The sequence below is a fragment of the Puccinia triticina genome, chromosome 1A, assembly GCF_026914185.1.
Source record: "Puccinia triticina chromosome 1A, complete sequence".
NCBI classification, from domain to species: Eukaryota; Fungi; Basidiomycota; class Pucciniomycetes; order Pucciniales; family Pucciniaceae; genus Puccinia; species Puccinia triticina.
The window spans coordinates 7547845-7558037 of record NC_070558.1 but is presented as its reverse complement, the minus strand read 5'-3'; the positions used below and the strand labels follow the sequence as shown (position 1 = coordinate 7558037).

The following is a 10193-nucleotide window of genomic DNA, read 5'->3' as shown; positions in this document are numbered from 1 at the left end:
GAGAGAGAGACTACAGTAGAGTGAGTGGAGGATAGAAAACAGCGTAGTAAAGTTTAGAAGTGTGATTGGTGTATGAGAAATTATTGTTTATTTATTTATGTTTTTGGGTTACTTGAAAAAAAGAGCCTGATCAAAGGGAAAGAGGGAAGGTCAGATGAGGAGGAATCAAACAGAATGCGTGCGAAGGGCAGCGATCCGAATCAGATGAGGTTTCTCGAGATTTCCGGCGCTGTTGGGAGAGTCTCGGATAGGCTTGGTGGAGAGGGGACGTCTGGGACTTCTGGCCGAGAGTTCTTCTGGCCGGGTGAGCTGACTGGGGAGGGGCCTGGAACGCCGGAGCTGGCTGGTTCGACGAGTTTGAACGGCCATACGGGGGCGAGCAGGAGGAGCAGGAGGAGGAGGAGGAGGAGGACGATGAGAAGAGAAGGGAATCAGTGGAGGCCTCAGGAAGAAACTCTTGGGAGGAGAGAAGCCGAGCTTACGATGTCAGGCTTCGCGTCAGGGAGAAGCCGCCGATGGCCAACGAAGCTGCACCAGCTTCCAGCTGCAAGCCCAGCAGAGCCCGGACCGCCAATGATTGAAAAGCTGAAGAGCCCGGGGAAACAGCCCAACTCGCTCGCCAACCAACAAATAATATTTAGTATGGCGCTCTTTCCAATGAGAAGGGTGGAGCGGATTGTGAGATGCTGAAGTTTTTCGATATGAAGTTTGTTACTATTTTAAATTTGCTTCGCCCATATCCTCATCAAATAATTATAGAATGTTGTAACAAAAAACAAGGTTGGGTGATGAGGATCTTAGAGTCTATCCTTACAATCTCACACCACTCACACCCTTAAGTGCTCTCGGATGAATTGTAGATGTGTACACTGGGTGAGAATCAATTTAAGCTATCCCGCTAAAAGAAAAGAGCCTGTCAGAATCGAATACCTTCAGCCTGTAACTACATGTCTATGGGCTTGCTGGGTGTTTAAACAGACTTCTGAGTTAAGAAGTGATCGGGCTAATGGTTTTTTTTTAACTCTTTAATCCATACATCGATGATCGTTGGCTCTAGTCAGATTCGCATCAGATAGTTTCTGTATGGATTCAAGCTGATGGTGCAACTGTTAGTGCTGGCACATCATCAGTATCATCATCATCATCATCATCATCATCATCATCATCATCATCATCATCATCATCGGCTCCAATCGGACCTGGAAACCCGGGGTGGGTGATGGTGGTTGGGATAGTTGGGTGATAGCCATGGCACGCTGGTAAACTTGATTGTTTTTTTTTTTGAAGACTTGGCTATGTATACGTCAACGTGTGGTTGGGTTTGTCTATGGATTTATTTTCCCTTGGTGTCTCCATCTTAAAACCCCGACAAAAGTCCAGGAACTGGGCCAGAAAGGAAACTCAGACAAGCGGCGGCGGAAGCGGGCAGGAGGAACGAGGGATGAAGCACTGACACTGTGTGACAGACGGAGGAAGACGAGTTTCCTTCGACAGTTGTTGTATGTACAATGTAAAACGTAGAACAGCCAATGCGACGATCGATGGACTACGGAAGAAGGAAGAATGTGTACAATAGCTTTTATTAGATGCATACAAATCTTGCAAGGCAAAAGTGGAGGAGGTGGGGGTACATTCGGGTATCACGGTAAGGCTGTAATTCAAAACAACTGGAGTGGCTTCTTTTAGCCCAATTTGATTAACCGTCCTTGAATTGAGTTGGGGAGGATGATGATCGTTTGTTGGATAGGAAAACCAGATGATGAGTGTAACCTAATTAAGGCGGATGAAGTTTTGAAAGGCCTGACAATGGGGTTAGAGAGGATGTTTTGATCTCCAAGGATTCTTCCAGACATTTCCTTTCTTGCGGGTATGCCATGTTGTACTTGTATGTAACTGTTACATGTTGCCTTCCAAACCGGGAAAGAACTGGAAGTTGGAGCGGAAGCGGAGCCGGAAGCCGGGGATGATCTTTTATTATGTAGTGCTGGACAACTTGTTAAACACCGGACATACGCATTCCTATCTGAGATAACGGTCCCCTCTCCGAAGAGCCCGAAACGATCATGGCACAGTGGCTGATGTTCCAGGGATCCAGTCTCGTGCTCTGAAGGGTGCCAAGAGAGAGAGAGAGAGCCTTCAAGTTGGGGTGCGCCGGAGTTGCCCGCTGCCGCCGGTATCACATACCTTGTAGTTCAGATATTTTGGAGTTCATCAAGATTTATAGCATCTGCAATCTGGATTTGATAATCCCAGCCAGCAACGCTGTGATCAGCGGGTTGACGATCGAGATTGAGCTTGGAGCCTTGGCTGGTCGAAAGTCAGATGGATGCCCCAACGGGCCAACGGAGGTCAACGGCACCCGGAATTGAACGCTCCCCATCTTGTACCCAATAACTTCTTCACTTCGAGGTCAAGATGCACACCGGTTATCTTGTATGTATTTTGGCCAGGACAGCTGGAAATCTGACGGGGCCTACCCTCTATTCTGTGGATTGTTTATGATCCCAATCAGCCATAAACACATAGCACCGATCTTATCAAAAGCTTGATCAACCGTATCAGAGTATTTAGAACTCAGCAAGCTTTCATTTGCTTGTCTGAACCCAACCTGCGAGCGGAGACTTCCGAAGGTTCACAAGAAAGTGCGATCGAAAATTGATAGAGAGACGAGTGCAACAGAATACAGTCGAGGCGCGCAAATTACATTCTAGTGAAGTTGGCACGAGAGCACCGAGCAGTGGAGTGGTGAGCCCTCCGACGGATGATGGTCCACTGTTTGCATATAAAAAAGGGTGAACTGGTATTCGCTCCCAAAGTTAGGGCGCACAAATGCACTCCTTTGTTGGAGTGCACCTGGTAAATGTGGGTAGTGCGCAGAGGCTCACCCTGTAACAAAATCAGCATGTTTTCGATGCTTCGAGGCTCAACAGCGCGAAATTATGTGCAGCTAGCTCTGGAGAGCTTTGCAAGGTCCGCTTGCCATTGGGGCGATCTGCCAAAGAGAACTTGGGCCCGATTGCCGCACCCATCGACGATTCCGGCCGGCGGTATTAAAGTCTCACTGGGCCAAACCCCTGTTGGTTAGAATACCTCCTGAGAGCCTCGTGTGCCGAGCTTCTTTAGCGAAGCGTGGAGGAACCCACTTGGACTTTAGTGTCCTGGTGTCTATGTACTCAGATGAACAGTAGACTAAAACGCAGACCTTCTTAGCCGTCCATCATCATCATCATCATCATCATCATCATCATCATCATCATCATCAATCATGATACGAGACGTGGGAGGTGAAGCATCCCCCAAAGAGTTCGTTAGACTTTTTATGCCTAGAAGGCGAAGGGTCACGCGGCACGGATTCACGAGGGGCCTAAGTACAATCGAGACTCAAGGAAGCAGGGCAGTTTGTAGGCTGCTGTCGCGGTGTCCTGAAAGTCATTTCCATTTTTGACTCTTTTGGGGTTCAAGTGTGCTCACTTTGTGTGTTCTTTCGAGGTCAATCAGACATGCATAACTACCTGCCTGCATGCGTGGGATGCAGGAAAACACAGGAAAGAAAACAACTGCACATCGCGATGCAGGTGATCTGCGAAGTCGCCTCTGACAGCCTCTCAGTCTCAACGCTTACGCGTACAAAGCCCGATAGATTACAAGAGCACCGTTCCAAGTCGCAAGCAGCAAAGAAGACCACCAAGCTGATAAAGATCACCACACAAGCGCTGTCAATCGGACAAAACCACTGGTCCGGACTCCGCTGGACTCCGACCCGAAGCTCGTTGAAGTTACATATTTCTCAAACAAACCTGGCTGTCTGAACATTTAACCGTCACGTGAAGTGCAGAAGTCAAAAGAAATCGGATGATGCGTGTTGGTGTATACCGGTCGACCCCGAAAGGTGATCATCAGCATTAACTTCAGCCGAACAAACAACCGACGGTTGAACAAACAGCCGACGGTGTTACGTAAGGCTGTCTTGTGTTTGCCAAAGAAAAGAGTTGTCTGAGTTTGGGGATTGTTAACATGTATGCTGTGCGCATCATGGCCTATCGTGGCCTGTCGTCATCGGACAAATGGCCACAAGAGTGGAGGACGCGTGCACATTCTATGCATGGATCGCCCAGCATTTTCGGCCGATTTGGAAGGCAAACAGAAGAACCCCGGGAATGTGTACGGAATCGGATCAACTGTACAACTCTCATCCATCGAGTAGATGAGTCATAACGATGACCGAGCGCGGCTCCGACCAACCGTGTGCCTCCAACCGTCGCGTCCGAATGCGCAGAACTCCTGCTCTGCGACTCCAATCACCTTCACCAGCTCCAAAGGAGAGGACGCCCGCACCCCGCTGCGTAACGCGGCGCGGCTGCGCGGGTGATTTATCGCGGACAAGGCAGTCGCGTAAGTTAGTGTCGATTCAGGACACGCTCAGTGGCGCGTGGCCACCTAGGCAGTCTCGAGAGCCAGCCTTTCACGGACACTATTCAGCTCTTTGAGTTGATTTAAAAGCATAGGTGTCATTTCTTTTTCCGAAAACCAAACTCCAAGGAGTTTCAGCAGTTTCTGATCACAACTTGTTTATAACTGGTGGCTTAATTTGGTGTGTATCTTTCTCCTGACCACGCACGGTTCAGCGCGTCGAGCATCAAGTTTTTGGGGTTGTTCCGTGGGGATCCCCGCACATATTTTGATTGGATACGCTCCTTGATATGTTGATCAAGCCCAGAATTCTGGTGATTCTTACTGATGTCAAAAAACTTTCGTACGTAGTATGCAATCTTCAATGCGCTTTCCTTATCAGTATTCTTTATTTCGAGGAATATTTCCAGGGCGTTGTCGAGTTGTTGGCTCATCTTCTCGCTCATTTGCCCTTTCTTTTTGTGTTTCAAGCGGATGTCCGCAAGATCCACAAGTGGTTTTTCTCCATAGAAGTATCTATCACGGTATAGGAACACAGTGCTATCACCAGTTAAGTCCACTGTTTCGTGGATTTTGGCAAAATCGAGGTAGACAAAGACAATTATGAGTATCAATATTTCGTTTTCGAGATGAAAAGTGACTGGCATATGATTAGTTGGGAAAAAACTTACCGTCCTGGAAAAAGCTCAATATTTTATCAGAATCATCTAAACACACAATGGAAAAAATGATAATTCATGAGTGATTGGACTCTGTCGAAGGGTCAAGACCACTGACAGGGAATTAATGAAGGAGTTTGGTCAATAGGAACATCACACTTACAGATCTGTTTCGCCATTCTTTCCTGTTTTGACGGATGCTCGATCGATTTTGACCACTCTTCCGTTGCGATCAACGCACTGTAGAGTTTTTTATACTGATCCCCCGCTCCTTGTATTTTCGATTTCATTGCTTTTATGATGTGCGATCGGATGAGATCACTAAACAGATGTTGGTCTGGAGCGATCTGGAAAAACACCCGTCCGTAATATGCCATCTGTACTGAGGTTTGAGGAGATTGCTGGTGTGTTGGCAGTTCTTCTAGAGCGTCGTTGAGTGCTGATACCAGCTCTTTGCTCAATGGCTTTGGCGTCCTGATGTTTAGTTTGACTTCCAATCCGTGTTGCTTCTCCAGATTCTTGAGTTTGGGTTGTCTAGTCACGTATTTTTCATGGAAAGGTTCCGCAAGGTGTCCTTCGAGCGGGAAGACTATAAATTTTGCAGATTTTGGCAAATCAGAGGTCAACATGAACAAACATGAATATGAATTATGATGTCAAGATAGGGTGAAGGTTTATTGGCAAAAACTTACATCTTCCCTCTAGAAAATTAGATAAAGCCGTCGTTTCCTCATGGGAAACTTAACAATGGCAAGAAGGTCAAGTCACGTGCGATTTAGCTCAGCCGGGGGCTTAGAACATTTCCAGTGAATGAAAATAGTTGAATGAGCAAGGGTGAGCAGGAACATCTCACTTACACAGCCGATCTTCCATCGCTTTTATATGAGATTCATTCTCTGCTGCGTCAACTGATATTGCATTTCGCTCATCCTCTGCTCCCTTTGAGGGCTTCGATGTCCCAGCCTTCGACTTGAATATGCCGGGGATTGAAAAGCCTACGGGCGAAAGCAATGATTCATGAAAGAATTGTGGGTGGGGTTGAAAGAGATCATCTTCCGCTTTGAGTTGCTTTGTAAGATGCGGAAAATTCCAAACAGAGACGCACCTTTTGCTTTTTTGGATGCCCCTGTTCCCTGACTGGACCCTTCTTTCACGTCTTGGAGTCTTGCTAGGCCTTTGCCCAAACCCTGCATGGAGAAAACCGGATAAAGCTGAGAAAATAGCAGTAGAGAGGCCAAAAAACCTTTGAAAATCATGTTTGGTAGAATGATTGAGTCTACTTTGGTGAAAAAAGAGCTGGGATCTAATTTCTTTCTTGCTCTCCGTTCAGGTTAGAGAGATTCAGTAAATTATGAGATGTGACTAACGCTGATGGGCGACCGAGCCCTTTTCATTGCCCGGGTCTACACAATTGTCCCACTGAATACTGCTACATACACTGGAGTGTTTCCAAGTCTAGCGGGGCCTGTAACCTTTGAAGCAGCAATATTTTTCTCAAACCGTAGTCTCTTAGAATGGGCGCCCATAACGATCCACAAACTGAGCAGTTAAACACGTCTCCGGCCTCGAAACGCGGTGAAAATGGACCAACTGACTCTTTTAGTTTTACAAGACATTTGTCAAACGTCCAGCTTGTGTTCACGAAAACTCGAGACGAGTTGCAGAAGATTTGGATACATGGCGCTCAACAAGAGATGTACTGATATAGAGGCCTCCAATGTCTACCGAGTATTCAGGGGGTGGCAGTGGGTCAAGTAGCATTGGGAAGACGGTCATGGAAGAGAGCAGAATGGTAAGAGGGGCTGGATGGTCTCAAGAAGTGTCTCATTTCACAACACCCGAGAATAAAAAAAAGCGCCGCCGGGCCCACAAGCCTCTCGCCACAGCAAGTCCCATTCATCCACCTGGTCTTTACGGTCGCTCCTCATCATGGTCTACATTCTCCTCATTTTCCTAGTCAGTTTCTAAATCTCACTTGTGCTTCGCAGCTTTTCAGCTAAGAACTAACAGACACGCCTTCTCCAATAGCTTATCGGACAATATGCTGCTATGAGCTCCGTACCGGCAGAAGGGATCAGTTTGCCAGTAGCCGTACCGGCAGAAGGGATCAGTTTGCCAGTAGCAGAGTCTTCCCTTCTGCCTGGATGTCCAGTTCTGATCAACGCAGGATCAGACGCAGAAGAGGATCCGTTCCCCCCGCCATTTAATACTCTGGTGAGTCCTGCCAACGGATTCAAGAGCCATTTCGAGCCATTTCAAACCATACGTAGTCTGAACGTTCTCCGCTCGAAACAATCTGCTTGCACGTGTAGCCGTATGAGATGAAAGAACAGGAAGATGACGACCTTGAGAAGGCCAATTATCAAATCAATCACGGTTTCAAGGCTCTCCAAGATCATCCGGGAAGACCCGCCGAACATCGCACTATCAGGTTCAGTACCGATCATCCCACTATCAAGCGCGGTGCCGAGCATCGCACTCTCGGGTACGGTACCGAACATCGCACTATGACGTCAAGTACTCCTCAAATTGCTCACAGGAAACCAATAGCAACAATCTCTTTGATATTTGGTATTTGTGTCATCCCGGGCCTCGTTATTTTTACAATGGGGTTAATTCTTCTACTTAATCATATCTTTCATCGCCTCTAGTGGATGACTTCCCGTCATCATTTAGAGAGCTCTAGATGCCTCTCTAAATCCTAAATTAAGGCACCTATCAAAAACTCAACCAGTGCACATGAAAGTAATGAACTGTAGGGCTAGGAAAACATTTCCCTTTTTGTCAAAAATTATGGATTTGGGTGTGTAAATTGAGATCTGGCAGGCTCCCAGACTTGACAGGAAGTCCTCCAGTATAAGTTAGCTCCAATAAATTCAATGCGAAATTAACTAGTATGTAGTTGACTGGCAGACTTTGCGATGAGTTCTGCACTTTTCTTGGCCCCGACTGCAGAACTTGCCAAAAAGCTTGGTCCAACATTTATGGTGTTCAAAATTTTGCATATGATTTTTTTACATATTTGGTGTGTTTTCAAATAGGGTAAGGCTTTAGGCACACCAAAGAAATGCCAGATGCTCACCAAAAAAGGAGTGAATTAGTTCTCACTGCATTTTTATTGGAGTGACCACCAGTTCACTCCAAAAACTAGCCTTTTTTGGAGTGCACAGGCCTGGATTCCAGGTTGGTCTGGAGTGAACAGCCCAGCACTCCAATCACTTTCCTCAATGACTGGTCTGCACCAGCCATTGAGGGAGTACATAAATACATACAGGACCCTCCCGATGGCCGGTATAGACCGGTCATCAAGGGGAATCCCCCACCAAGAGGATAAAACCCTCTTGACGACTGGCCCAGATCATTGAGAGGACTCAGCACTCTTGATGACCGGGACCAACGGGTCATGTAAAGGGCTCAACCCTCTCAATGACCAGCACTTGTCCCAGTCATTGAGAGGAATAAGCCCTCTCAATGGCCAGCACAGATTGGTCATTGAGAGGACTCAACCCTCTTGATGAACGGTCTGTACCAGTCAAAAAGAGGGTTGCATGATGTATCCTCTCCATGACCGTTCTGACAATCATCGAGAGGACTTGACCCTCTGGATGGTGGTACAGAAAGGTCCTACTGGCCATTGAGAGGGCTGAGTGCTCTCAATTACCAATCTGTGCCAGCCATCCAAATAGAGATGGCACTTGGGTACCCGGCACCCACCAGCAGGTACACAAAAAACCCGCTCAGCACCCGCCGGCGGGTGCTGGGTGTGGGTGCGGGTCTTCAGTTTTTGGGCAGGAAAAAAACGGGTACCCATCTGGGTACCCGCCCATCTTGGTGGGCCAGATGGATCGGAGGGATCTCTCCATTTGAAGAGGTGGGAGGTGTACATACCACCTCAAGCGGAGCGATCCCTGCGCCCAGAGGTGTGTGCACCTCCTTGACCGGAGGGACTCCTCAACCGGAGGAGTCCCTCCGGTTGAAAAGCTTGTGCACCTCTTCCACCTGAGGGATCCCTCCGGTCAAGGAGGTACTACACCCCCGGGACTCCGGGAGGAATCCCCGGGTCAGCGAGTATATTGATGACTGGGAGGATTCCTTCCTGGTAATCAATCTACTAGATGGCTGGGAGGACTCCCTCCCGGTCATCGATCTACTAGATGGCTGGGAGGACTCCCTCCCGGTCATCAATCTACTAGATGGCTGGGAGGACTCTCTCCCGGTCATCAATCTACTAGATGGCTGGGAGGACTCCCTCCAGGTCATCGATCTACTAGATGGCTGGGAGGACTCCCTCCCGGTCATCAATATAATCAATGGCTGGGAGGACTCCCTCCTGGTCATCAATGAGCTTGCTGACTGTGGGAATCCCCCCCGGTCAGCTTGTGTATGCATTGCTGACCGGGAGGGATTTCTCACCGGCAGTGAGTATATCAGAGCGGGTACCTGCCCCTGCACCCGGCACCCGCCAGCAGGTACCCGGTATACCCGCCAAGCACACGCCGGCGGGTGCCAGGTGCAAGGGTGGGCAGTTACGTTATCAAGTTATCCATTAATTTCATCTGTAAGTTAGATTTTGGTGGCCTATATCTTTGTTTATTGGCAATTTGAATAAAACAAAGCTTTACTTGGTTATAATAAATCATTTTTTCAACTTTGGAGACATAGGCTTTACCTCTGTAAAATATTATCCCTGAAAAGAAACCTGAAATTAGTTATCCAACCAAATAGTTACGGATAACTGAATTTTTGACCTAGATTTAATGATTAAAAAGCAGCCAGTGAGCCAATATGTAAATCCAATGAATATATGTTAGGAGGACTATCAATCAACACAAAGATACAACAAAAACCCTGTTGCACATCTCTACAGCTTTTTACAGTCAGTTGCAGCCAGATTTTCATCTGGATAACTGCCCACCCTTGCCAGGTGCGGGTGCGGGTGTTGAGAATTTGTGAAATTTCAGGCGGGTACCCGCACCCGCGGTGGGTACCCGGGTGCGAGAGGCCATCTCTACATCCAAAGGTTTAATTCCTCTCAATGCCCAAAATAACGGTAATCAAGAGGTCTTATTCCTCTCAATGCCCAAAATAACAGTCATTGAGAGGTTTGATTCCTCCTGATGACCA

At 47.6% G+C, this 10193-nt stretch overlaps 3 protein-coding genes across 3 annotated transcripts; 1 reads left to right on the top strand and 2 right to left on the bottom strand.

Annotated features, from left to right (window-relative positions):
• Positions 1-165: 165 nt before the first annotated feature.
• On the bottom strand, positions 166-369 carry PtA15_1A820 (uncharacterized protein; the record flags this gene model as incomplete). The annotated part of the gene is made up of 1 exon (XM_053165887.1): positions 166-369. One exon carries the CDS (start codon positions 367-369, stop codon positions 166-168), a length of 204 nt encoding a protein of 67 aa, XP_053017033.1.
• A 4068-nt stretch (positions 370-4437) lies between these two features.
• On the bottom strand, positions 4438-5942 carry PtA15_1A819 (uncharacterized protein; the record flags this gene model as incomplete). Its single annotated transcript, XM_053165885.1, has 6 exons — positions 4438-4514; positions 4619-5050; positions 5082-5117; positions 5233-5658; positions 5762-5809; positions 5927-5942. 6 exons carry the CDS (start codon positions 5940-5942, stop codon positions 4438-4440), a joined length of 1035 nt encoding a protein of 344 aa, XP_053017032.1.
• A 1056-nt stretch (positions 5943-6998) lies between these two features.
• On the top strand, positions 6999-7619 carry PtA15_1A818 (uncharacterized protein; the record flags this gene model as incomplete). Its single annotated transcript, XM_053165884.1, has 4 exons — positions 6999-7025; positions 7098-7283; positions 7382-7559; positions 7609-7619. 4 exons carry the CDS (start codon positions 6999-7001, stop codon positions 7617-7619), a joined length of 402 nt encoding a protein of 133 aa, XP_053017031.1.
• Positions 7620-10193: the final 2574 nt, after the last annotated feature.